This window comes from Gavia stellata, chromosome 21 (genome assembly GCF_030936135.1).
Source record: "Gavia stellata isolate bGavSte3 chromosome 21, bGavSte3.hap2, whole genome shotgun sequence".
Classification (NCBI taxonomy): domain Eukaryota; kingdom Metazoa; phylum Chordata; class Aves; order Gaviiformes; family Gaviidae; genus Gavia; species Gavia stellata.
Genome location: NC_082614.1, coordinates 382,601 through 409,620, shown reverse-complemented (window position 1 = coordinate 409,620; position 27,020 = coordinate 382,601). Strand labels below are relative to the sequence as shown.

General features: G+C 53.8%; 2 protein-coding genes across 3 annotated transcripts in view; both read right to left on the bottom strand.

The window, feature by feature from the left end:
* Window positions 1–356: 356 nt before the first annotated feature.
* LOC132318900 (transmembrane protein 17B-like) lies at window positions 357–2,168 on the bottom strand. Its single transcript, XM_059827885.1, has 4 exons — window positions 2,051–2,168; window positions 1,613–1,716; window positions 1,075–1,188; window positions 357–638 (listed from the first exon to the last, which is right to left on the bottom strand). Exons 1-4 carry the CDS (start codon window positions 2,166–2,168, stop codon window positions 357–359), a joined length of 618 nt encoding a protein of 205 aa, XP_059683868.1.
* Window positions 2,169–6,591: 4,423 nt separating this feature from the next.
* AIFM3 (apoptosis inducing factor mitochondria associated 3) overlaps window positions 6,592–27,020 on the bottom strand; it is a 39,183-nt gene continuing 18,754 nt past the window's right edge. The window contains exons 7-20 of one of the 2 annotated variants that reach the window (XM_059827771.1): window positions 25,167–25,279; window positions 21,932–22,018; window positions 21,290–21,381; window positions 19,104–19,234; window positions 18,035–18,150; window positions 17,618–17,689; window positions 17,222–17,285; window positions 16,202–16,278; window positions 15,359–15,476; window positions 14,242–14,340; window positions 13,738–13,813; window positions 8,287–8,391; window positions 7,271–7,291; window positions 6,592–6,631 (exon numbers count right to left, since the gene is read on the bottom strand). In XM_059827771.1, coding sequence (XP_059683754.1) covers window positions 6,592–6,631; window positions 7,271–7,291; window positions 8,287–8,391; window positions 13,738–13,813; window positions 14,242–14,340; window positions 15,359–15,476; window positions 16,202–16,278; window positions 17,222–17,285; window positions 17,618–17,689; window positions 18,035–18,150; window positions 19,104–19,234; window positions 21,290–21,381; window positions 21,932–22,018; window positions 25,167–25,279 — 1,211 coding nt within the window. The remainder of the gene's footprint in view (window positions 6,632–7,270; window positions 7,292–8,286; window positions 8,392–13,737; window positions 13,814–14,241; window positions 14,341–15,358; window positions 15,477–16,201; window positions 16,279–17,221; window positions 17,286–17,617; window positions 17,690–18,034; window positions 18,151–19,103; window positions 19,235–21,289; window positions 21,382–21,931; window positions 22,019–25,166; window positions 25,280–27,020) is intronic. The other variant, XM_059827772.1, reaches the window with a different exon arrangement.

The window sequence follows — 27,020 nt, the reverse complement described above, 5'->3', positions numbered from 1 at the left end:
TTAAGGTGGCAGCTCTGGGCTGGTACTTGCTTGCAGGGGGGTGCAGTGGCTCCTGTGCCCCCCTGGTTCCTGCCTCCTACCAGGACCGATGCTCAGCAAGGACAAGCGCAGCCCTGGGGTGAGCCTGAGCATTTTGGAGGTGCTCAACCCCACGCTCCCACCTGCCCCTGACTCTGTCAGCCTGGTGCAGGGCAGGGATCAGCCAGATCTGTGCCCACGGGGTGCTCTGGGAAAGCCCACAAGCCCTCAAGCTGCCCGGCTCAAAAGCATAGCGTGTGGAGGCACGGTCAGGGTCTGAGCGCTGTTTAATGCTCCTTGCTGGGACTGACTGCGTGGGACGGAGGGGTCCCGCAGCATCACCCCTCTTCAAATGCCTGCCCCCCTGCCCCTCCTTGCCCTGGCCATCCCCCGCCACCCTCCTTGAACTGCTGCAGGTAGAACTGTGCTGCCAGCTGCTTGGTCATGGTCTTCAGTGCGAGGAAGGCGGCTGCAATCTCGGCTACGAGGAAGGCCAGGAAAAGGCTGTGCATGGCCATCTCCAGTGGCAGGTGGATGACTTGGCTGTCCGTCAGCAGGAAGAGCAGGAGGGGGAGCTGGATCAGGAAGGAGAGGAGGAGGAACCCAGCCAGCTCGGGCACCTGTAGGAGCAGAGGCTGTTGAGGTGGGGTGCAGAGGCCATCGGTGGGGTGGGGGCACCCTCTCTGCCCCAGGAGCTCCCTGCATTGGCACTCTGCTGGCCTCGGCACCCGGGTACTGGGGCGTCCCTGCCACGCGGAGCTGTGCCTGGATGTGGTTGGATGCTGTCAAGCCCAGTGCTGGAGCATTGCGCACACAGCACTGGGAGGGATACAGCAGGAGAGCAAGCGAGTCCCCTTCGTGCCCTGCCTCCAGGTTCTGCCTGCACCCGCGATTCCCTCCCAGCACAGCTCCAGGCAGGAGTCCAGGAGGAATGGGTGGCGAAGGGCACTCAGGTCCTGAGCCAGGGGACATCCAGCATAGCCACAGCTCCCGCAGCAGGGCTGTCCCTCACCAAGCACAGAGGACTTGTGGCCAGGGCAGAGAGACAGCGCTTACCTTCTCCTGTAGGTTCCCCACGTAGCCCAGGTAGAGGCGGGAGCCCTCAGCCAGTGAGAGGATGAGGAAGGCAGCGACCAGCAGGCACTGGTAGTGCAGAGGCAGCAGGTGGTACTGTAATGGGGGCACAGCCTCGTCCCAGCCAACCCCGTACCCAGCTCTCCGTGCCCAGTTTCCCATCCCCTGCGCTCCATGCTCAGCTCCCTGTGCCCTGCTCCCCCTCCTCTGTGCCCCATGCCCAGGTCCCCATGCTCTGCCAGCTCCCACCCCTGCTGGTGCCCAGCCCTGCCCACTCTGCCCTCCCCGTTTAACCTTCCCTGCCTGGGAAGTCGAGTGGTTGTTCTCACCATTTCCATTTCTGGGAGTTGGAGGTGAGCCATCTTGTCTTGTGGGGGACAGGGCATTTTGCTCATGGGTCTGGGGACCCTTTAATTTTGAAGAGGCGCCCCTCTTCCCTGCTCAGTGTGGCCCCTGCATGCCCAGGGAGGTTGGACAGGAGCAGGTTCACCCCACCACCACGTGCCCCACGGGTCAGTACCTTCAGCTGCAGCATCATCCCCTCAGCCAGGCACCAGACCGGGAAGTAGTAGACGTTGAAGTAGAGCATCATCTGGAGGGGCAGGCTGGCCAGCACCTCGTGGGCTAGGCAGGGCAGGCAGGGGTGGGCAGGGCTGCTCAGCACCCCTCAGCACCCCCAGGGTCTTGCTGCCTAGAGGGAGCCCCTGCCTCGCAGCTCGTGGACGGGAGAGCGATGGCCCCTGCCCTGCCTGGGGGGACGGCTGGGTAGCAAGGACGGCTGTTTGCAGCAAATGCACTTGTTTTTGCTTCCCCTCATCAGTGGGTGGGTGCAAGGACCCTTCGGGTGCTCCCAGCTCAGCGGCACCCAGGTGCTTTGGTGAGCTGAGCAGGCTCACGGTGATGAAGCAACAGCAAAACCCCCCCAAACCCCTCTGCCACTGAGCCCAACTGCCCGTACCTGGGTGGTAGGTGCAGGCAGCGCCACTGTCTCGCGTCTTGTTGTTGATGAAGAGGGAGCCGCTGAACGCTGCCAAGCCCCGGCGGAGGTTGGGGGGCAGAGGGGTGTGTGCAGCCATGGCCGGCAGCTGAGCCCCGCTTGTCCCAGCCCAGCTCAGCCGGGATTAGCCAGAAGGTAGTTAACGGGATGACAGGTTAGGCTAATGCGTGGGGCCACCCGGCCATTGGCTCCCCGGGGACAGGGCTGCTGAGCCAGGAGAAGGATGTGGGGAAGGAAAATACCCCCCTGGGACACCAAGCCCACGCAGGAGCTGCAAGGATACAGAGTGTCTCCCCTCCACAGCAGCTTGCAGAGATAAGCAGCAGGTTGTACCCATCACCATGATGTGGGGAAGTGGTGGTGTCCCCAGCCTGTGCACCCTATAGGCAGTGCTCTGCTCCACCGCACCCTCTCCCAGCCAGGTGGTATCGACATAATTATTGCTCGCAACTCCCTGACAGATGAGGATGCCCAGGGAGGGGATGGTCCTCTTTGCCAGAAACACTTCTTCAAAGCCTCCAGACCCGTGGAGCATTCTACCCATCACCATGAGCTTCCCCACTAACGGGCCACCCTGGTGGGTCTCCATGCTGCTCAGCATTCCCAATCCCCATCCAGGCTTGAGGGTCCTGGGGAGGGGAGTGGGGGACGGTGTGTGCAAGAGGGTGGTTGAGCTGGAGGTGAATGGCAGGGAAAGGTGCTTTGAGGCCTTCATGGTTAGTCCTACCCCACGCATGGTCTCATCTCATGACCTTCAGCCTCCAACCCATCCCAGAAGGTGCATCTGCAAATACTGGGAGAGAGTATTGTAAATGCAGTCCTTAAAGGCCAGGCACTGGCAAGGGACACGAGAAACCAAATAAGAAGAAGATTCTTCTGCTTGAGAAAGCCAAAATGAAGCTGCAGAGCTCATTGCCGTATGCTGCCAAAAAACCCCACCTGGGGCTGAAAGCGTGGTTAGACCAATGTATGACTGGGTGAAGTCCATCAAGGGCTTTCACGCACAAGAACCCAGTGTCCCAAGGCAGGTCCATGCTGTGAGCGCAGCCCAGGGTGCATGTCCTTTCTCCAGCTCTTCTGAGCAGCTGTGACACCACAGACTGGCTCAGGGCAGCTGCTCCCCTGTCTTTACATTACTGGTTAAAAAAAAAAAAAAAAGCCTATGCAAAGTGGATTTCACAGAAAATCTAACCAAGTGTGGAGAAAATACACTCTGCTATAAGCATTGGCCTGTTATTAGATAAAGGACACTGAGCTAAGGGAGGACAATGGATGAGCAGAAAGGCCCATGAGGTCCTTCTGGTCTATTTGGCCATGCCTGGACAAGATATCTGAAGATGTCACTGGTGAGAAGACAGTCTCCACTGCATCAGGGAGGGTGTTTAACTACAGCCTGTAACACTGAACACCTCCCAACCTCAGAAGTGACACTGGGAAGACTTACCTGGAGATGGTTGGCGACCACCATTCAGCTGGGACCAGCTCTAGCTGAGAGAGTGGGACATTTTTAAACAAAGGCTTAGGGCACGAGGGAACTAAAAATAAACCTGCCACCTGCTGTGATGCCACAACGAGATGTCCAGAGGGGTTCTCAGGAGTGCGGGAAGGGAAGGTGTGCTGTGCCCAGCACGTGGCTCCCTGGGACCTGCCAGCACACAGGGCGAGATGCGGGCAGGGTGACAGGCAAAGCCCAGCATTTAAGGAGCAGGAGCTGGTGGAGAGCTTGGGGTCTGGGGGCATCACATCTGCATGGGCAACCCAGGTGAGCAACCTAGAAGATACCTGAGTGATCTGGTGAAGCTAAATGTGATGGGACAATGCAGCCGGAGAGCACTTACAAGCTGCATGTGCCCCAGCTGGATTTAGCTAATGGTGTTCACTCCCGATGGGAACAGGTGGTTTCTTAAGAAGAGCTGGAAACATTCTGTCCTGGCATGGGAGTTTGCAAGATGTGCCTGGAGAGGCGGCAGAGGAGACAACCCAGATTTCCCCAGCTCCATGACATGCTCATCACTGGTAAGCATTTGCCGAGGCCCTGGACAAGGGGTCCCGGGTCCGACAACATCCCGCAGCGGTGCGGAGGAGCAATGCCCGCAGGTCGGTGTCAGGATGCCCAGCTATGCTGGCAGCCCTGCCCACGACCCGGCACATGTCCTAAGGAAAGCCATGGTGGTGACTGGAGTTTCTTGTGTCATGGGGTGATGTTCCCAGCCCTGGCTGAAACAGCTCCTCTGTAAAAAGAGGGAATGGGCCTTATTCCCCACATTGCAGCTGTAAGCTGGGGCCCCTGCATGGTCTTCAGCCCCGTGAACATGGGGGTGATGCCCGCTGTGCCCAACACTGGATGAGGCTCCAGCAGAGGTGAAGGAGTCAAAGGTAATCTTCCTGAAAAATGAAGCACCCTGCCAATCTGCCCAGGACTCCAGAGGATGCCAAGTCTTTGGGAGAGCAGGAAGATGGCGGCCTTGGAAAAGCTCAGCCAAGCTGTGCTGGGGGAGCACGTGGGGCACGGGAGCTGCCAGTCTCACCTAGTGTGGAAGATGTCCTGGAGAGCCCAGGGTAAAACCACAGAGCTCCGGGAGGTGCTGTCATGAGGTGCCCCATCATCCCCAGGCACCCCCAGCTGGGTGCCCTGGAGAGCTGCCAAAGCAGAGTCCGACCATCCCACCAGCAAGACATGGGATGCAAAGCCACATCTCCCTGGCGAGCGTGCAGAGCCCGGGCAGCAGGCTGGGCAGCTGTCTCCATCTGGGCAACGTGCACAGCCCCGGCCCCTCCGCAAGACCCCTGCCCCCGGGGTATCAGGAGCTGAGCAACCCCGGACACCTCTGCCCTCAGAGAAAGCCCTCACCCAGGCTGCACTGGGGATGGGGCCATCGACATTTGCCTTTTGGGACCTAAGATGAGACTTGCAATTTCACGTCCCTTTGTGGATCCAGCAGATATGAAACGGTTCAAGAAGAGGGCACTGTTTATCGCTGCATGCTGGAGCATGCACATCCCTGCCTACCGTCCCCTCTGGTCACGCCGCCTGGGAAAAACCTTGCAGTGAAACCAGAAAAGACCAACCGGAGACGTGACAGACGACTGGTGATGTTTCTACCCAGCAAAGATCGGAAGGTCTGGACATAAATACAGGTGAGCTGGACACAGGTGGGAAGCCTCCACAGAAGAGGTGCTTGCACCACCCGGCTGACATGCAGAGGTGACCCAAGACCTTGGAAGGAATCAGAGATGATCCAGATCCCAAGAATAGTACTGCTTTAATTCATAGGGGGTGAATCAAATGAAAAATATAAATCCTCTTGCTTTGGGCTCAGGGTAAAACAGACTGCGGGGGGAAGAAATCTCCGCCAGGACAGAGCACTGGAGGCTCTCCAAGGGGGTTTCTCACCCCCCAGCTCTGCTGGGCTGAGGGACACGGGGCTGTGGGCTGGCCAGGTCCACTCCTGAGCTGGAGATAAGGCTCTTCTTCCAGCAAGGGGCAGAAAACACGACAGCAGAGCACCGACATGGAAAGCTGAGATGAGAAATGCAGCCTTGTCACTAGGCGACAGGAGGAATGAGTGACGAAGGCCAGAGGACAGCCAAAAATACTCCTCCAGCTACTTTTCCTTAAGTAACATCTTAGCAGCAGCACTAATCCTGCGATAATCATTAAGGAGAGAGACATCACAAGGCTGCCTGGAAAGACAGCCACCGAGCCCAGGGGCTGCAGTCTGGCTGTTGCACCTCTCCAGGGAGCCCCTGCTCCACACCCCAGGGACTGACCGAGAGCTGCCAGTGCTCAAGCCCAAAACAAGCCCCAAGAGACAGGGAGCAGTGCTCCAGCCCCTTGTCTGCTCTGGGACAGGGAGATGCTGCACGTGCGGGGACAGGGACTGATGAGCTCCAGAGCCCTCGGCTTGGGCAGGGACCCACCTCTGCTGGGGGGGCTGGACGGGGCGACCAGCCTGGAGAAGGGAGAATGTGAAACACAAACGCAGGCTGTACAGAGACCACCTGATGTGACCCCATCTCCTTGGCCCCCCCAGGTGCTCCCCAGGGTGGGTGGGCACGGGGAGAGCCATGGCAAGCGCTGCAGCCATGCGGAGAGGGAGTGGATGTCAGGCTCTGTGGGGATGTGCGTCGGAGCTCTGCTGGGAGCAAAGAGGATTTGGGAAGGGGCAACGTGCTTGAAAGCACAGGGAGCAATGAAAGGCACTCGCGCTGTTTATGGGGGCAAGGGACATGCTTGGGGCAGACCCGCCTGGGGACCCCCCCAGCCTGTTGGCAGCATCCGCAGCCGCGCAGTGCCCATGCCCACTGCCAGTGCCAAACCCCACTCTCTCTGGGGGCTGCTTTTCCAGCGTCCCATGGGAATTGCAACAGCAGAGCCCCAGCTCAGTGGGCACCAGGGCAGAGAAGCTGTCAGTGGTCTGATGGGAAGGTAAGTCCATGGAGCTGCCATCCCGTCTCCCCACGGCGAGCGCAGCACCAGGAGGGCGCAGCCACCAGTGGCATTAGGAGCCTTTCCCAGTTAGCCAGGACATATCTCCAGTTCTAAAAAAGAGAAAAAAAACAGCAGTGCTGTGAGATGTTTCCCAGCTTGTGCAAGCAAATGTGTTTGGTGTGCCTGGGTGCTGCCCTTGGCGCTAGTTCGGTCATGGGTCCCCATCCCAGCACCCGTGCTGCTCTGCACAGAGGCACAGCCAGCCCGGGCAGGATGGCAGCACCCTTTCCTCCGCCCTCACTCACGTGTCACTAAAACCATCCAAAAACTCATGTGCAGATCCTCAATTCCAGATAAAACTGAGTTCAAACAGTATTTTTAAACTTAAAATAAGCCCTTCTGGAAAATTCATGGCAAGCCACAGAATGGCAGGCATCTCCCCAGCTGGACGGGGTCCCAGCCAAAAGGCAGCTGCCTGTTGCCAGCAGATCTTTGCACCAGCACCCTGCAAAGGGGACGTAGCAGCCATGCCCCACCCCCCCCAGCCCCCCCCGGGTGGCTCCTGCCAGCCCCACCACCCAGCACAGCAGCATCGCTCTCCCATCACAGGAGGGGAGCTGTAAAACAAGCATGCAGCCGTAAACGGTGTCCCCACACAGGAATTAGGGACACGGCCCAAGCAGGGGTCCGGCTGTCCCTCCTGCCAGCCCTTCACGCCCAGTGCACCCGGAACCCCAAACTGAACGTACTTGCCGTGACGGACAAACAGCCTAAAAGGTGCAAAAGCAGCAGGAGACAGAGAGAGAAAAGACATTCAGGTTTAGGCGGTTTGGCTTCCTCCAGGCTCGCCGAGCCCCACCACAAGGGCCGGCAGCTCCACCACCAGGCTGCCCATGAGATGCCACCTCCCATCCAGACACAAACTGGGTGGCCAGCAACTATTTCCTGATGTACTGGAGATGATGGGTGCAACCCTGCCCCGGTCACTGGTGGTTGGGTGGACTTCAACATGCTCCCCATCCCAGGGGTGCCCGGGGTGTCTGAGCTGGCTTGGGGCTGCCCGGGAGCTGGGAGTGCTTCTCTCCCTGAGCTTTTGAAGAAGTCTGGTTTTATTTAAGATGTGGTAACACCCCAGGGACAGGGACCCACATGCCCCCCACATTCCAGCACAGCATGTTCCGCACCCACCCTCTGCATGCAGGGGTACACTCTTTCCTGTGCAAAGTCTCAAAAACAAAGTGAAGGGAGAAAAATGCACTTTGCCCAAGAGCTACACCCCAATGAACTGGAGGCTGAGACACGAAGGGCCAGTGTCCTAGTGCCATAAGCTCTCCGGGCTTTGTTCTCACAGAGGGTTGTGCACAGGCAGCACACCCAGCCCCTCTCTGCAGGTCCCCTTGTCTGAGTGAGTGCCCAGGGGCACCCCAGCATCAGGCAGTGCTGCCTTGGTGATGTGCCAGCACCCAGTGGCAGTGAGCACCACTGTCCCATTGAGTCTGTGCATGGATTTGGATCCTGGTGTTTAAGACAAACCCCCTGTGTGCTGGGTGCTGGACCTGGAGGTGGCTGGGAGGCAGCACTGGGGGAACAAAATGAGCGGGACAGGAAGGGAGATGTGAGAAGGGTACGGAGTGGGGAGCAGCGGGAAAGAGCTACCCAGTGCCCGTCGGGGTCCTGCCTCGGGGTGCTCAGCCCTGCCTTGCACCGCACAGCTGTGCTCGGCACCTGCCCTGGCACTGCCGGTTCCCACAGCGTGTCTACTTACTCCACATCGCGCTTTCGGATGGTCCTACCGGCAGCCAGGACCTCAGCCACCTTGGACACGATAGGGTCGTAGTTCATGCTCGCCACAGCCACCACCTCGTCGCTCCTAGGGCCAGGCAGAGCAGAGCGGTTAGGGCAGCCCGGGGTGGCCATGGCTCCATCACCCAAAAAGCAACATGCTAGAGAGAAGCGGGAAGCAAAGAGAAACACCCACTCCAGGGTCAGGACCTGTCCCAAGGCATGAGCACCACGGGGACTGTGCTAGCAGTGTGGGAGAAGGGGCAGGAGAGGGCTCAGAGCTGGCACTGCAGGCTGGCCCCGCTGTGGTCTCACCAATGCTCACGTGCTGGCGTGGTGAGCATCACTGGGGTGCCCAGGGGATGGAGACAGCTCTGGGCACCCTGGAATCTGTGGGAAAATACCAGCAAAGGTGGATCTGATGGCAGATAAAAACCTGGACATCAGCAAGGATGCTCAGTGGTTGCTGCCACCTGGACAGGCGATCCCCGCGGTGCTGCCCTGTTCTGAGGGAGGGGAGAAGCAGGTGGTCAGGATCTCCCTATGGGACACTCATTTGTGCTGCTCCACATTCCATTCCTGATCCCTGCCACCAAGTGGGCAGGGTGCCCACCTCCAAGCTGCTCCACAGGCATGCTCCTCCCAAAGCACCAGGACAGCTGGGGTGTCCAGCCCCAGGGTCCCACCAGCCCCAGTGATGAAACCCCTGTGTATAGGGGATGTCCAGCAGCATGTCCCAGTCCGGCTGACCATCACCCAGTACTGGTGGCACAACGCAACGTCAAAGGCTGAATGGGAAAGAAATGAAGCGGAAGGGAAGAGGATGTAAAAATGCTGGAGGAGCTTTGTCTAAAGGTCACAAGGCAAACAAAAAGGGCTCTTCTGCTTTGAGGTTTGCAGAGGTCAACCTGAGCGTAAATCTTCAAAGACTGAACCCAGGAGATGACTCATAAACAGATAACTCAGTAGACAAACAATGTAAAGATCAGAGAAGGTGCGTGGGTAAGTTATTAAACATTGGTGATATTGTTGAGTAAACTGAAGAGTAGAAGCACCCAACAAATCAAGATCTGCTCTTCAGTGCGCTGCCAAAAAGCTCCATGACCAACAGAGCAAAGAGCAGCCGGGGTGGTGGGGGATGAGGAACATGTGCCTGATTCCCAGGAGGAGGAGAGCAGAATACATGTTTCAGAGGACATTTCATCTCTGTGCAGCCATGGGAGTTGAAGTCATCTCTCACAGCTGTCCCACAAAGCCACAGGATAGCTCCATCACAGAAGACTATCTATTTCAAAAGGCTCTGATTCCTAAATTAGCTCACTACAAATAAGGGAGAGCAAGTCAGAAACAGAGCAGCTGTCTGGCTTCCCCATCCCATGGGTCAGCATGGGTGTGCAGAGCAGACCAGGAGGCCAGAATCTTCTCTGGAGCCACTGGAGCTTGTCCACAGCTTAGTCCACACCAGCCAGATCCAGAGATGGACCAACACTGGCCAGGCTCCAGCACAGGGTGCTACTCCATGGGAATGGTTGCAGGAAGGGGGAGCTGCTGCATTGCCAGGAGCTCTAGAACAAGACTTGGATGCCGTTGGAAATCCCATCTCAAGCATCCTTAGCTCACTGTGGAGATGTTTACCTGCAGCAGAGGGGATTTCTGATAGCCTGCGGCTCTTTCATCCAACAGACGAGGTAAGAATAAGGAGTAACAGACATCATACATTCACACCGGAAAACAGGTGTCCGTGGCAGGCAGTGAGGATAATTAACCATCTGAGAAGGTTACAAAGCACGTGTGTGTTCAGCTGAACTGCCTGCTGGGCTGTCACGTTCGAGGGCTGCTGCTGTGATTTAGAAGACCTCTTCACTTTCTGAGCCTGCATCTTCTCTGCTGTGATGCTTGATGTCCTGCCTGATGTAAACGAGGTCCTACACTCTCTCCAGGACAGGACCCAATTCCCTAGGGATGTAACTCCAATGATACCTGCAGGGACCCATGAGTTTTCTTTACAGAAGACAGCCAGTCTGCTTCCAAGATGCTTGCAGCAGTACCTGATGGCACTGCAGTGCAGATTCCCTCTTCTCCTGTTGCCCCAAGTTCAGAAACACAAACTGCCAATGACAACCCCATCCCATCATGAACCACAGCCTGGGGAGACCCTACAGGTGTTTTTTCCCATCACACAAGGCCTTGGCCTTGGCTTTGGCTATTTCACCATTGCTTGACACCTCCAGTGCTCAGCACACAGTGGGGGCTGAGTCTTCAGGAATCCTGGGAGGCTCTGCTCCACCTTCACACCGCATCACACCATCTTGAAGCTTCAGTGGTTTCCTCTATGTTTGGTTTCCTGAGCACAGCCAGCTCCCAGCTGGGAAACACGAAGTGGTTGGAGAGACCTATCCATCAAAACCAGGGGGAGATATGCTGTTCCAAGGGAATGAATAACCAAGGCATGCAAGGGAAAGGAAAGGAAGACATAATCCCAGCAGCTGCCCACTGACTCAGCCTCAAGCCCAGCCAGTGCCCGACACGACCAGCCAGGAAGGCAGATGCAGCCCGAACATTGCTGTCAGCAAGACATGGGGTAGCTGGTCCTTTTGTGAAATAACTCATGGGGCACTGGTGAGCTGGAGCATCCCACATCAGCAGTGGCTTTTGAACATTTTGTCTGACAGATGGGGAAGCCAGGAGGAGTCCCTCTTTTTCAAAAGGTCTTTAGAGGCAACAAGAGTGCCCTTCCTGAACGTGGGATCTGGAGCAACCAGAAGTCTTGGCCTAAAGGCTGAGGGAAGATGGAGTACTGTGCATGAGCACCGTGTCTACATGGTCTTCCCTTCCTCTGCAAGGTTCAACGCAACAGAAGTTGGGAACTGTGAAGAAGACAAGTACAGCAATTTCCTGGATCTCCCAAGATCTCCAAGGTCTTACGGGTGGGATGACATCGGTCTGTTCTGGCTGAGGTGCTGCGGTGAACGCAGTGTCCCGTGGGGACATCTGCAGAGCACCGTTCCGTACATGTCGTGGCACAGGGCCTCACGCTGACCCCTCCACAGCTCACACGTTTCTGAACGGGGATAAGTAAACAGCTTTCTTCTTCAAACTCTGGGGAAAAAAGAGCCTTATTGTGAAAGCCGATGCTGAGGACAGGCTCTGGGAGTGGGAACCACCAGCGGTTCATGCAACAACCAAGACAGCGCGCACCAGGAGAAGAGTCCAAACCATTGGGTGGGCACGGCAGAAGGAAGCAGGAGGGGATGGTCAATTTGGGACAGTGTCCTCAGTCCAAAAGCATTAGCACCAACCAGAAGAACTATCACCAAACGAGAAAAAAAGGAAGAAATGCTCCTGGTGGCCTCTCACAGAAGCAGAGACAGGGACTTGATTACAGCTGAGCAAAGCAGCGGGAGATGCACTGGCTAGCCCCCTGCCAGCTGGCGCTCCCCTAGTACCTCCGGCTCTCAGCGTGGGATGCCGTCCTGGTACCCAAAAGCCATCTCCAGGAGCCCCTCCTGGGTGGCAGAACAACACAGCGTTTAGCGGTGGACCCCCGCCGCCTGCCCGCTGGAGAGCTGCTGCCCACTGAGCCCGGCTTTCCTACGTGCCAGCAGGTCTACCCAGGCAGCCTTCTCCCCCCAGCAGCCGCCGGCAGCACGCTGAGCATGCGGCCGCTGCACAGAGCAGGGATTATGCACCTTGCTCGGGGCTTTCCTTTTGAACGGACTCTACAGATGTTTAATTAAAGCAATCTGACATTTCCTTTCTAATTAGGGTTGGGATAAATAGCTAAATGCTCTGGTATGGAAAGGAGGAACAGAGGTTTCAAAGAAGATTATATGCTGGAAAGAAATGTGTGCCAGTGCGGCTCGTGGATGCCCGGCCCCGTAATGCTGTATTTGCTGCACACAGGGGACTGCCAGCAAGGCCAGGGGACCCAAGATAGGACAACGCAACAGCTACGCAGCGGCTTCGCAGGGGGTGCCATGGCAAAAGTACACACAATTCTGCAAACCACTGCAGCAAAACTGCCGAAAACAGGTTTTTATCTTCCCCTGGCTTACACGCACTAAGCAAACTGTGTATTTTAAAATGCTGCTTTGGCAGTTATGTGATTTAAATGCACTTCAAAACATTGAGAGGGTGGGGAGTGACAGCCCCGTGGCTGTGGCTGTAGAAGGGCAATGTCCCCTTGCAGCAGCTCTCCCCAGCACAGGTAGTGCCTTGGCACAACCCCACCCTTTTAGGCAATTTTGGCCAAGGTGCCAGTGAACTGAGAGGTATGACCACGTGCAAAGAGCCCCTGGGTGCTGCCGGATGCTGGAGCCCCATCATCTGCAGCAGGTTTTTATCCGAGGTGCACAGGCACCAGGAGGAGGGTGAGTGCTGGGGACCCAGCTGGCTCGTGCCATAGGGTGATAAAGTGAGCCCTGTGCCTCTCCAAGCCCAATGGACACATCCAACTGCCAGGCTCCATCCTGGAGCGATGGGGGTAAGCAGCCACCCTCGGGGAGGGGGATGTGGAGGGGAGGCTGTGAGGGGCATTGGGCAGGGGACAGAGGGGCAGCGAGCCCTGGTGAGATGATCTCTGCAGAGCAGGAGCTGGGTCCTGCCCAGAGCTCCCCCTGATCCCTGCCTGAATGCTGCTGCCAAGTAGTTTGATTGCTGAGCTGGGCAGACCTTCGCTTCCCTGGTTTCACTCTCCCCATCCTTAATATTAGAAAGCACTTGAAGAAATCCCCTCATCTTCAGGCACGAGGAGGCTCTGTGGCCATTGATTTCAGATTGGGAAGGGACAAAGGCAACAGAAGAATAGACAGCAGCAAATATTTTGGGGATAAATTCATGGTGCACACTCTTGCCAGTCTAAACAGTTAGTGTGGCTCAAGAACAGCAGAAGCAACACATCCCGGCTGTCAACACATCTCAGGAAAATATTCCCAAACAGGCTCGCAGCCTGGGGGAGAGCTGCGTTTCACTACAGGTGTAACAAAAGCTCCTGAACTCTTGCTAAACTTCACAGTTTGTTAATAGACAGAGAGTTCTTTAAGCTTAATTTGTCAAACCAGGAGCAGAAACAGTGATGCCCGAGCTCCCAGTCCAGCTCTGGTCACAAGTCATTAACACAGTGATGAGATGGGAAGGAAACCTTTGATGGGAATTGCCAGCAACAAATTAATAGAAGCCATTATCTGCTCTCAGATATTATGTGAACAGACAAAGTGCTTATATTTGGCAGAGACATTAGGTCCAAAGACCAGTTTAACTTGCTTTACACTTAGCGCATCATTTCTCTAGGGCCTGTTATTAATATGTCCTACAACCTCAGTGTCCAGAAGGAACAAAACCGACTGACAGAAGCTCTGGCAAAAATATTTTCCAGCCTAGCAAAAAAAACTTAGATGAATGCCTGCGTAGGAACATGGAGAAGAGGAACACTTACTTGGTATAAAATGCCACAAACTTCAGTTCATCTAAATCTCCCTGAATGACGACGTCATCAAATCCTTCCCCGTGGCCTGGAAGGCAGAGAAGAAGTGGATTCAGCAACAGTTCCCCTGGATCCAGCTCTAGCCCCTAAGACAGAGTGTTTCAATCCAGAGCTACACAAAGAGCATGCTGCAAGTCACCAAGAGACCAGCACCAGAAGATGGGGGTACTGAAAAGCACCCCTTCTCGTTCAGAGCAGTGCAAGTTCAGGGACGCTGTCTCTGTTCCTGCCGGGCCATCCCTCATGACCGGGGCCATCCCTCTGGCCCTGCACCCCTCGGCCGTGAGTAGACAGGTTTCGGAGGAGATACCAAAACCCTCAGGAGCCAGGAAGGGAATCAGACCCGAGGCAGAGTTTGGCATGGAGGGTCCACAGCAAGGGACGTGGCTGTGGCTTCTCTATCCCAGGACCCCTCCACCAGCACAAACTCTACAGCAGCCTTGGGGAACCCCTTACCCGCGTATCGGATGCTCTTCCCAAACATAGCAGTCCACAAATACGGGACTGTGCTGATCTCCATGCCGTGGGCCAGCATGTTCAGCGCGGCTATACGGCCTGGAAGAGAGAAGCGACAGAACAAGCGAGGAAGCTCTGTGCCGGGGCAAGCATTGTGGTCTGCCCTCAGGTCACAGCACAGCATCGACATGTCTAGTCCCAGAGCACAGGGAAACCAAGACGGTCTGCTTGGGCTAAAAAAACCACCATACAGCAACAAGCAGCAACAAGGAAATGGATTGCATTGTCGGAGGCTGGGCTCGGACTCGGCCCTGGTGATGCAGCTCCTACTGACTCTTCACCTCCACTGGCATGTGCAACGTGCTCATGAGCCTGTTTCAACCCAACTTCTGCAACAGTGACAGGGCTAAGAGCCTGCTGAGCTCCCACGGCAAAGGGGGATGGGATGGATAAAACCCCCTGAGGGCATGGAGACTGTTAGGGTACAGTCCCTGCCACAGAGGCATGTCTGGACCAGCATTAAAGGGAGATGTGTCCAAAGGTTAACTTTGGAGCTGTGGTTCCAAAACCTTTCACCCAGGACACCCACCCAGAGGTCAACCTCCCCACGGGGTTGTGGCCTTGGAAAGCTCAAGGGCAGCCGATCATCACACCAGGGTTTCCAGGCTTGCTGGCCTGAAGGGGAGAAAGGTCTCAGCTCTGCAGCATGCTCCTGGGCCAGCCTGGCAGTGTGGGCAGCCCAGCTGGGGACGTGAGCCTGAGCTAACATTAGGATGTGAGCACCTAAGTGTCCCAGGGCAAGGAGAAGATCAGGCTCCTGCAGCGACTGCAGATGCCAGGGAGCACACGGCGTATGGGAAAGCCTGTCCCTGGGCACCTCTGTGTTTGTAACGAGGCATCGTTAGGCAATGCATGTCAAGAAGGCTGACAAACAAAGGCATATTGGACAGGATAAAATATACATCTTTCAAAATGTTTAATACAGCTACCCAGTTTCCCTGTTGGCCGTTGTCTCATTCTCTCACTAGAGGGCTTGGAAATTTCCTGGGGATCTGGAAAAGGGTCTTTTCCGTAAGTGATTTACTGATGCAAAGCGAAGGGACTGAAAAGCACCTACCATGCATATGGGCCATCTGCCAGTGAGGGACATTCACCTTCTTATTATTCCTCAAGGCCAGCGGGAACGTGACAGCATCACCGGCTGCGAAGACTCCGGGGATGTTGGTTTGCATCATCTGCAGGGGGGAAGCAGAAGCGTGCATCAGTGGGGTTTGCACCCTACACGAACAGAAACAGGGAACTGCTCTAGAGCTGCCACGGTCACCAGGAACACGTGGACAACCTCTGCTCGGCTGTGGGACCCCAGGTTGGATTTGATTTAGCGTTCTTCACTTTCAAAGCAGACCACGCAGGCAGGGACCTACAGCATCCCTCTGCCAGTGGGTTGCCCAGTAAAAAAAGACAGGGACTGGTCTCCTGGAGCCCCTCTTAGAAGACTGGGGTCTGCTGGTGTTTGCAAATAGAGCCTGGCTTATTGCACATATGAGCAATAAGCACAGTGGTGGGTGGCAATGAGCCCCAGCCCCCCCAACATGTTCCTCACTCTCAGCACACACCACCCGTCGGCACCAACACCACTCCCATAGCTGGGAGGAAAGATTAGATCCTTTGGGATCCTTGAAAAGGTGGATCTTTCTCAATTTCTTTCCCCCCTCAAAATATCCACACCATTATAGGACAGGTCAGAGCCAGACCCAAGCCACAGCACCCAGGGCTGGGATTTGCAAACTCCTCACTTGCAGGGGGGTCCCAGGCGCTCCAGCGGGATGCTCCCAGCATCTCGGCGGATGAAACGCCCCTGTGACAGCAGTTTGGAGCCCCAGGGAAGCTCATCTCAGAGGAGAGCAGCCTCAGCCTCCACCTGCTCTCCCCCCTGGCAGGGGCTGCCCCCCAGGCTCACCTTGTTGACCACGATGAAGCCTTTGGAGTCGATGTTGATGCCGCTCTGCTTGAGAAAGCCCGTCGCTGGGACCGCACCTGCAGGAAAAGGCAAGGGCTGCCGGCACGGAAGCGGGGTGTCCCTGAAGCCCTGGGGGGCTGACCCCAAGGCCAGCAGATCTCCCCCCTGTCTGGGCAACCCGTCTGCCCCAAGGGAAAGGCAGTGGGCTGCTCCGGGAGCAGGTTGCAGAGCCAGGCACCCTACAGAGACCCCACTACTCCCACCACATCACCCTCTGCACCCCCCGGGTCCCTACCACTCTCCAAGCCATCAGTGCACCGCTGTAATCTGCCCACCACCTTTTTATAATGCTTGAAGATGATTTTTCAATACACTTCTCTTTTATAGATATTTTGAAAAAAATGTATTTAAAAAGAAGCGCTTGGGCTTCCAGACAGGGCTCCTTTGCCTCCCCTACAATCTGCACCTTTTCTTCAGCTTTCATTTTCCTTCCTTGATTTTTTTTCCTCTAGCCTTAACAAATCGGAGTAGTCAATAAAACAACAAAAGCAGAATTAAACTAATTCTGTGATTCTTCCAGTCCACAAAAGTTACAGAGTGAGAAAAGGTTAATTTTTTTTCCCCCAAGTGTAAAGGAGAAAAATACCCTCTTCTATAGCAGAGGCAGCAATAAAAAAAAAAAAGAGGGAAAAAAAAATTCAGTTTGGGGAGACTTTAAAAAAAGCAACTTGAGAGGATGAAATTGGTTTGAATGGGTGTTTTCCTGGAAAAACTGAAACCATTACTATTTTCCAAATATATTTTCAGTTGCATTTTGGGCTGGAGGCTCTAGAAAGGCCTTTTTCAGCTTTGTTATGTAGACTCCTGTGTGGCAGCCGAGCGGGTCTGGCACATCTCTGCCAGCACACTCAGCTACCCGGCCCCGGTGACCCGTCGATACCACGTCCCCTCCAGCTTCTCCTCCGCCGAGCAAAGCACCACCAGCCCGTCAGCTCTGCACCCGCCACAACGGCCCCTTACCAACTCCGACGACACAGACGTCGGCACGCAGGACCTTCCCGCTCTTCAGCACAACCTCCTTCAGCTGCATGAGACGCAGGGGGACATCGCGGTTATTTTAGGGACCAAAAAAAAAAAACCAAACCTGTAGCAGCAGCAAGCCAAGCTGGCAGCTTGCTTCATTTTTGACATGCAAGTTGACCGTAATTCCTCATAACGGCAGCAGGAGGAGGGTAGGAGCAATGAAACCACACCACACACTACACCGGAGCATGTTTGCTCCTGCGGGCTAAGTCCAGGAATATGAATTTCAGGGGCTAGGAAAGAGTGGAGGGCAAAACCCCAGTACTGAAGGGAATGGTAGGCCTTGGGGGTTGCTGCAGCGGTGTCCCCGGGGAGCCCCTGCCTGCACCCTACCTTGCCCTCCTGCTCCCGCAGCTCCGACACTTCTGTCTGCATGTAGAACTTCACCCTGTTGCTCTCGAACATCTGGAGGGGGGACATGGGACAGAGCAGGGGACATCAGGACCCCGAACCACCCCCACTCCCGGTGCCCCTGTGCCCCCTGCACTGTCCTGCCCACCCTCCGGGCTCGCCTCGACCCGCATTGCAAAGGGGGTTGGCACCACCTCTGTCCCCAAGACGTGTCCAGAAGAAGGTGCTCTACAGCACGTGGACCACAAGGTGGAAGATGCAGCCCGTTCTTTCTTTCTAGTGACTGCTGCAATCACAGCTTAATCAATAAATGTCAAAGAACAAATTAGTGCAATAAGTGAAACAAGCAGAACCCGCTCTGTCACCAAAACCACCCCCTGGGCGGGAAAGTGAGGTCACCTTCATGACAGCGCGGCCAACCCTCTCCCCAAAGAACTTCTTGAAGGGGACTTCCTCCAGCTCCACCACGGACACCGAGTGGGCCCTCTCCGCAAGGTAGGCGGCCACCTCCATCCCTGGGGAACAGAAATAGGTCCGAGCAGCTGCAGGACCCCCCCCCCGGCGCTGCTCTGCGTCCCCAGCGCTGGCCGCAGCAGAGGAGCAGCCTTGCCCGCTCCTGGCTGGGGAGGTTGGAGCTGCTCTTCTGGGAGATCTGGGGTGCCACCAGACCTGGCTGTCACAAGGAGCCATGCCATTTCAGGTGAGATTTATGGTTTATGGCAATTTGTTCTTAGATGCAGGTTTCAAAGGCTGAAGGGAGAAACCAGCCGTGATGAAGTCCCAAAGTGCCCCGGGAAGCTGTAGCACTTGGAGCAGTGGACCTCAGATGAGGGAAAGCTTCCTCTTACGGCTGGGACTGTCTCAGCAGAGGTAATGAGCTGCGGGCTGAAAACAGCCCTTGTGATCAGCTGTTTTCTCTGATCAGAACCGGACAATTTTGGTGCTGGCAATTGCATGGGGACCTTCGCCAAGACGTTTTCTATCTATGGGGTTTTTTTTGGAAACAGATCTTTTCCATGACCAACAGTTTGCAATTGCCTCCCCATGTCATGCGCTTTTCTGTAGACGGGATTGATTGAACCATTACAGCAGGATTTTTAAAAAAAAAAAGAATTAAAAAAAAAGAAGCCCACAGGCTTTCACCTACCAACAAGACCCTCCCAACTGAAGCCAAATCTAGACACACAAGATTTGAAACCACCTGAGCACCAGTACTGGACTTGCCATATGCTTTTCCGAATGGGACAGCAATATCTGTGTCTATGCAAGCTGAACGTCCCAACCTCTTCAGTAAAATCAATTTCTTCAGCAAGGAGATGTCCTTACCACCCACCTGGAGCTGGAGGTTGGAATACCCCAAGGTCCAGTTTGGTGGGGGGTTACCTCTAACTGGACAGTGACAAACTGGGACAGTCTGCAGGAAGACGTGGACAGCTGAGACGCGGATACCCGCAGAGTGAGCGCTCACCCAGGAAGGATGCTCCCACAATAACCACATTCTTGCTCGTGGCCAGCTTCACAACACGGTTGGCATCTTCAGGCGTCCGGATGTTGAAAACGTTTTCCACCTCCTTGCCTTTGCAGCTGAGAGCTTTGGGCCTGAAAAACACACATTGAGGGCGATACAGGTGCTTTTCTTGACCCCGTGGTGGCAATCGGGACTGCAGATCCCCTTTCCGGGGCTCCAGCTCCAGCAGCATCTCAGCCTTTCCTTTTTTCACCATTCTCTGGGCTGAACACATAACATGGAAAAACCCAAATGTTGGTGCTCAATGGCCAGAGCACGACCACGAACCCCAGCTCAGCAAGGGCTGCTCAGCGGCCGCCCCCCACCCCATCTGTGGACCGGTGTACCCGCGGGACTGGAGCGAGCTGCCTTCTGGGGCAATGCAGCACAGCACAGGATGGGTACTGCTTTGCAAGCTTGTGTTTAACTGCTGGCATGTTGTAAAATTTTCAGAAGCTTAATGGGACACAGAAAACTCACTCTGTCCTCCAGCAGACGCTTTGGAGCCAGATATTGAAAGTTTCATAAGCCTCTGCAGATGCAGGTTCCACTATCCGTTCCTAGGGGCACACTGCTGATGCTGTAAGAGTTTAATCGTGTCCTCCCCATGCGCTTACTGGATCCTATATATTTTTAAATATCTGGCCCCTGCATACACAACTCACATCTGGAAATGGGACAGACGATCCTAAATAATTTAGGCACCTTAAAAACATTTTCCCGGTGTACCCGGAGCTTGTGCATAAGGATTTTGAATTCATTGCCAAAGGCTTAATCCTCTTTTGAACCTAATTAGGTGGCTGGTGCAGACGGCATTTTGGCTGCGGCGCTACACAACCCAGCACCTGCCGTTAGCACTCAGTGGGGCTGTTGCTGTTATCGGTGGCACACAGGGTTGCAACGTAGTCCCTGCTCTGGCTCTTCTACAGCATCTCTTCGCCGGACAATAAATTTTGCAGGGCCTGCATTTCTTCTACTTCATTTTGTGCCTTGGTGTTGGGAGCGCAAGGAAAGGGAGCCAGGATGCCTCATTTTCATCCTGAAGTGCCAATTTTGACAAATCCCCTATTGAAAACAAACCAACACACTACTTCCAGGGCACGAGAGATGGTGCCGGTCTCGGGCGATGCTCTGCACCCCAGCAGCAGCTGTGCGGAGCAGGACAGGCACATCGCTACTGCCTTTCCCTACGGCTGGACCAGGTTTCAGTCTTGAAAACTTCCCTCCTGGGGGCAAGCCTCACAAAGAGGTCTGTTAGGCTGGCACAACAGCAACACCTAATTAAGGCTGCAACAGAGAAGTGTTAAGCTTTCATTGTCAAGAAAGATCTTAAAGGTTGGCAGGAAATGAAAGATGGAAATTCAGATGGATGAATTATTTGATTGTCAGGGTTGAGTATTATTGGGGGGTGAAAAGAGGAGCAACGTGGCAAAAATGACCTCTAAAAAAAAAATTCAGGATACTTCCACTTTGGAGGCTTTTGTTAAAGAAAATACGTTCAAGGTCCTGGGCATTATTTTTAGTATTCTAAGATGATGAACTCAGTGGGAAATATCTGAGTCTCTCCCATAAGCTCTCAAGCCGGCCCCCAGGGAACCGCACAGCGTTAGGGTGCTGCTGGCAAATTCCTCCACCTTTTCAAATCTCCGTTTTCTATCAGCTTCTTTAACATCAAACAACCCACGCACCTCAACTGCTTCAGTGGGTACATTTTGTTAATACCCTTTTGACCTTGACGCTGACCATGAAACACCCCAGGTAGCAAATCCCACAGCCGTCCCACCAGCCCCCATGTCTGGTGGTTACCTGCTTTCTGGGTGACTCTTGAGTGACACAGAGGCTTTTCAGCTTTGGCTGAGCAGACATACCCAGCACAGCTTTACAGAGTTAGAGATATAGATATATATGATATAGATATATATGATATAGAATAAACTATAGATTATAGCTATAGATACAGATATAGATAGAGATATACAGGTATAGATATATAGACATATCCAATAGGTGCTCCTTGCCTTTTCTGCAAACACTTTTGCAAACAAATTCAGTGTCCAACTTTGACCCCTTATCCACAGGCACAAGCTCCTCACACTCTCAGATAAAGCAGTTTCTCTTGATATTTAAAATGTTTGTTCATAGCTTACGTGTTTCCAGTTGCTATCAGCAGCTTGTTGTATTCCATCTTAAATCCATCCTTGCACACGGCTATCTTGTTCTTGATATCCACAGCCGCAACCTGAAATCATTCCTAAATAATGTTAAGGGATGAAATCCCAGACATTCACTGAGCTCCCAGACCAACCAACTTGTCTGTTAGGTTTTGCTCCCCTGTGTTCCTGTCCACAGCTTAGCCAACCCAGACCTTAAATACTCCTGGCTGCCTTTTCACAAATCCTTGAAGATCTCCCAGTATAAATAAAATAATGGGGAGAAATGTTTAAACCATCACTGTCTGCGCTGCTTGCAGGCTGATTATCCTAACCAGAAGCCAGTTGGTCACCCCAGATCCACGTGACAATGCTCGCAAATGGCAGGTAAGAAATGATGGTCACCATGGAGTTTGCACAGGGTGTCCTTCCTGCCATGGGAGGAATCGCATCAACTGTGGTTTTGAACAACCACAGGCAACCTGCGGGCTGGGGCATAAAACAGGGGGGCTGGGGGAGACCCAACGTTTCTGCAACGGCATCCAGTGAGCCAAGAACAGAGACAGCTGCCCCGTTTCCTAAACACAGCCTTTGCGTACCGGCACTTGCAGAAGACGGTCTGCGTAGGACTCTCCTTACCTGCATTTCAGTCAGGACTTCAATGTCGTAGGTACGGAAGAACTCCTTGGAGCGCAGGGCGATCTGCTCCGGGTGGGAATCCATCGACTGCAAAAAAAGCCATTTTTCTGTCAACCGCTGTGGGTTGAACAGGCGAGTGGCGAAATGCCTGCTACAAGTCAGCAGCAGCCTGAAGTCAGCCCTTATGGCATGGGTTAAGACAGTTGCTCTAGAGGGGCTGGAATCAAAGCCTGTTCAAGTAAAAGTTGTCACAAGATGCTGGGCTGGGCTCTGGTTCCTTCTCTGCCTGCGCAGCGCAGGGGTGGCACTGACCGGCTGCGGCAGGACCACAGCAAGTGCTTCTGAGTGTCTGCAAAGCAGCGCTAACTGTAGCTCCTCATAACACACACAAGTTCATAGGAGCAAAAGAAAAGCCCCATTACTTGGAAAACAACCAGTTGCCAGGGGAAATGGAAGCTAACAGAGCAATAAGAACAATCAGCATTAACACAGTGTCGTGGTTTAAGCTTAGCCGGCAACTAAGCACCACACAGCCGCTCGGTCACTGCCCCGCTGCCCCAGCGGAATGGGGGAGAGAATCGGAAAAGCAAAAGTGAGAAAGCTCGTGGGTTGAGATAAGAACAGTTTAATAAATGAAATGAAATAAAATAGAATAATAATGATGATAATAATAATAAAAATTGTAATGAAAAGGAAAATAATAACAACAACAAAAAATAAAACCCAAGAAAGACAAGTGATGCAAAGGAAAACAATTGCTCACCACCCTCCGACCGATGCCCAGCCTGTCCCCAAGCAGCAGTCCCCCGGCCAGCTTTTCCCCTGGTTTATATACTGAGCATGACATCATATGGTATGGAATATCCCCTTGGTCAGTTGGGATCAGCTGTCCCGGCTGTGTCCCCTCCCAACTTCTGGTGCACCCCCAGTCTCCTCACTGGTGGGGTGGTGTGAGGAGCAGAAAAGGCCTTGACTCTGTGTAAGCACTGCTCAGCAGTAACTAAAACATCCCTGTGCTATCACCACTGTTTCCAGCACAAATCCAAACATGGCCCCATACTAGCTACTGTGAAGAAAATTAACTCTACCCCAGCCAAAACCAGCACACACAGCGAGGGCAACACTTTCAAAAGCACACAAGTTACGCAGCACAAGTTCCCTCAAAAGATGAAGCAGGGGCATGCTGCCCATATCTGCTCATCTTTATCTGCAAGATAAAGGTTCTTGCTCTTCCCATCCTTCTCTGCTCACTTGGGTGAGACCTACAGCATCTTTACATGCAGGGTGAGCTCACATTTGAGCCCCAGTTCATCTGTCCTCCTAACTCCGTGGGCACGTAGGCTGAGGACAAGCTGAGCACCAAGTGACCTGCGTGCAAGCTGCTCCATGCTCCAGTGCCCCCCTCCCTGCCTGCAGCATAGCGGGGATGGGCATGGCCACACACACGCCACGGTCAAGCCCTGCAACATATCACACAGCACTAAGCAGCAGCAGCATCTACCCGTGCCACACAGGCATGACGTTTGGGCTTGACCCAAGCGGGACAGGGGATGCAGGAATCAAGGGCTTCACCACCTGCCCTTGGGGATGGATGTGCAAGGTCCTTATCCCTGGAGGTGGCTCGGTCAGGGGCTGGGATGCGCCCTGCAGGACACTCCCTTACCCTGACCTCAGATAACACTGTGCTCAGGAGAGACCCGTATCTTAGGACTTCAGGCAGGTGCAGGGTCATACAGGTTTTACTGCAAATTCTTTAAACACACAACATTTACAGAGAGGAACTTCTGACCCCATGGCTCGGGAGCAGAGGCCCCCACGTCGGTGTACAGGGAGGGCAGTGCAGAGCAGTGCACAACCACCACGGGTTTTGCTGCTGCTCAGTGCTCCAGAGACGGTAACAGGGATGTTGCAGCACACCAGGGAGCAGGTCACGGTCCAAAGGGGACAAAGAGGAACAGAACAGTCCAGCAGGACCTTGGGACAGACTGATGACAGGCGTTCAGCAAGGCAGAGGAAGGGCAAAGCTGCAGTTTCAGTAGGCAAGAAGTCTGCTGCTTACAGTTTTACGTGCTCCTCCTCTAATGACTCTTTCCAGGATTAGTCTCACTCACAATAGGATTAAGAAAAATCCCCTTTTTTCCTAGCCTGTTCCCAAAAATTCTGCCTTCTCTTCCATGGGCTTCGTGCACCTTCCAAAAGCAACTACAGCCAGAGGTGTTTAGTGGAGAGTAACACACCGTGCATAACATCCCTGGCGTGTGAGGTGTTCTTACTATTTAATGGAGAGTGGAAAAGGCAGTCTAAGACTCACATGGTGGGGATAAGAGTTTTGGAGAGCTGCCTGGCTGGGGCGGGGACTGTGAGCTTCTCTGAGCTCCCCAGCACAACCTCTGTGGCTCTTGAATGCAACTAGCTGCTCCTCACCCCAAGCAGGTCTTGTCCAAGCACAGAAATGGCTTGAATGCTCTCAAAAAGCCACAGACATATTTGCCTGCCTTTGAAAATCACTGTGCCTTGGGGCCTGAAGCAGAGTTAGGTGCTGTGACTGTAGAGTACCAGCCCCCATAGACAAGCATGCCTGACGTACAGGGGAATACGTATACCGCCTGTTCTTATGTTATCTCCAAGCTTCAAGATCAAATCAAACACTGCTGTCCAACCTGAGTTGCTGTCTGATATCAAGTAAGACTCAGGAATCGATAATAAAAAATGTGATTAGAAGATTATCCTGTGTCTACAAATTGGAATGCAAAATGGGATGTGTGCCAGAAAAAGTGATCTTTGCACTGTGATCAAGTTACCAAGTTGTGATGATGACCAATAATCATAATAATTATGGCATGGAGCATCACTGGGCAGTAAGAACCACGCACTAATAAAAAACCTGGTAGACAATACAATTTTTTCACATGCTCCATTTCATTGCCCTAAAGATTTTGATCCGGAAACATAATAAGAAGATCCATCCAGGTACGAGCTGGCCAAGACAGCTATTGCTAGACCTATGAAGAACGCCCTTGTTTCTGTGCTGGAGTACTCTTCATTCACAGTTTGAACAACTCCTCTCCTGTGTTTCATATTTCAGTCACCAACAGAAAAGAAAATTCAAGGGAAAACAGAAACAGGATGAATAAGGAAGAAGCAGCATGCTGCTGCAATGAATAACAGTGGGGAAAGGTCCTAGGGCAAATTTTAAAACTGGGGAGGAATGTGACATACCCAAAGTGATACAAACCTTACTGAGCTTTGGTCTGTCGTAGGGCAAGTGTCTGTCCATCGTGCACATCACAATCCTGTCCGAGAAACCCTCCTGGCGCAATGTCTCTGCACAGACCAGTCCAGCTGCCCCTAAGGGAGAAGGAAGACCGGTGGCAGCCGTGCGTATGGGGCATTTGAAGGTCTGAACCCTTTGCTCCTAAACCCCACCAGGGCTGACTCCAAAATCACCATCTCCACTAGACCTGGCCTTGCTTCACAGCCCTTCCCAAGTCAAACAGCTTGCACAGTAAGCCGGTCAGGGTGGACGCACCAGGCGGGACGAGGGACCCTCTGTCCATGGAGCATGACATTTCTCCTCTGCGGGACTTGTCTGTCCCTAAACGCCTCGGCCGCTCAGACCCTCGCACTCCCCTAGTCAGGGAAAGGTCTTGCATCTTCCCGTCTGCTCACTCAGCTCCTGGGGAATTTACAGCCAAACACAGAGGGCAGGGAGTCCTCCCTTCTTCGTGAAACTGAAGTGTTGGTTGCATGCTTCACTGTAGAGGATTTTGCATGCAATTACTTTGAGGTTTTATTGTTTCCTTGTTTTTAAATACAGAAAAAAGGCTAAATCAAACAAAAAGCTGCCTTGGGGCATGCTGCCACCCTGCAGCCAGGCAGCTTGATGGGCATGTCCCTTCTTCCCTGGCCAAACTGGTGAGAATTGAGAGCTCAAGTGAGAAGTCCTGAGTCTCTTCTCAACCAAGGAAGCCTCGCTCAATGATGAGTGTTTCTGTAATACCAATGAAAGAAGATGGACCTGGACAGTATCATGGTTTGGTCTGACAACAAAACGCTCCCGTTGATGGAGACAGGGGATAGTGGAAGAAGAGACAGGTGGGTGGACATCCCATGCACACTGCCTGGAGCATGCTGAGCCAGGACTGACGCTGCACTGATGCCAGGATGACCCTCACATGAGCAAGGGGCCATGGTCGCTTGCCCTCAGCTCTGCTGGGCATGGCTGGGTCTTGGCCCTCAATGCAGGGCTGGATGGATAGTCTCTTCCCAACACTTCTTCCTCACAACCCCAGCTTTGAAATCTCCTTTCCCATCCACCAGAACAGACCTTGGTCTTTAGTAGACCTGTACATTGAGCTGGTTAAGCCTGAGAAAGTTCCTTCAGCAATGGCTAACATTGCCTGTGGAGTGACCTTGCTGAGGGTTTTGATGACTGTCCAGCCCTGTCGCACACCAGGACAGCCCAGCTGACCTCGGGCAGCAGCAGTGTCACACCCTGGCTTTCAGTCAACAAACAGCGGGGGCACAAGGAAGGGAAAAATGTTACCCAGCCGCAAGGGAAAAGCCAGCCAGGCTGTTTTTCCCCTCTGCTCAGGCTGCGAGCTGCAACTTAGATGGCAGGAGCAGGAGATCGCAGTGTGCTCCCCATTTCCACGGCTTGGAATCACATAGGAAGAACCCATGTGCCAGGAGCAGCCATTCCCTCCCAGCCCCAGGTCCAACACTGGACAGCTTGTGTCCTCCTCCCACCCCCCATTTCACCACGACATGGTCCAGCCTAGCACCCAACCCATTCCAGAAACAGGCAAACTCCGTAGATGGGATTCACTCCATCAGGCTTTCTACAAAAATTGCATTACACAGATGGAGCTGCGACAAGACATAAGAAAAGATAGCTTGGCAGTTTTGGTATTTCACGCAGGGATTTGATATTTTCTGGGAAGATGGAAGAATTTATCTTCAGAGAAGCACCTTGAGGTGAGAGCTTTGGAGCTGCATGCAGCTGCAATGGGATGAGACAGAGATGTGCAGGCTCCAAGAGGAAAAACTATATCCACATCACAGGAACACCTGAGAGGACTTTACACTT

Bases quoted from the DNA above. Each gene is read 5' to 3' on its own strand.
- LOC132318900 (XM_059827885.1), bottom strand. From the start codon at position 2,168: ATGGCTGCACACACCCCTCTGCCCCCCAACCTCCGCCGGGGCTTGGCA. The intron at 1,189-1,612 runs GTACTGACCCGT...CCCCCATTACAG, and splicing joins GGATGATGCTGCAGCTGAAG to TACCACCTGCTGCCTCTGCA. The intron at 639-1,074 runs GTAAGCGCTGTC...CTGCTCCTACAG, and splicing joins TGGGGAACCTACAGGAGAAG to GTGCCCGAGCTGGCTGGGTT.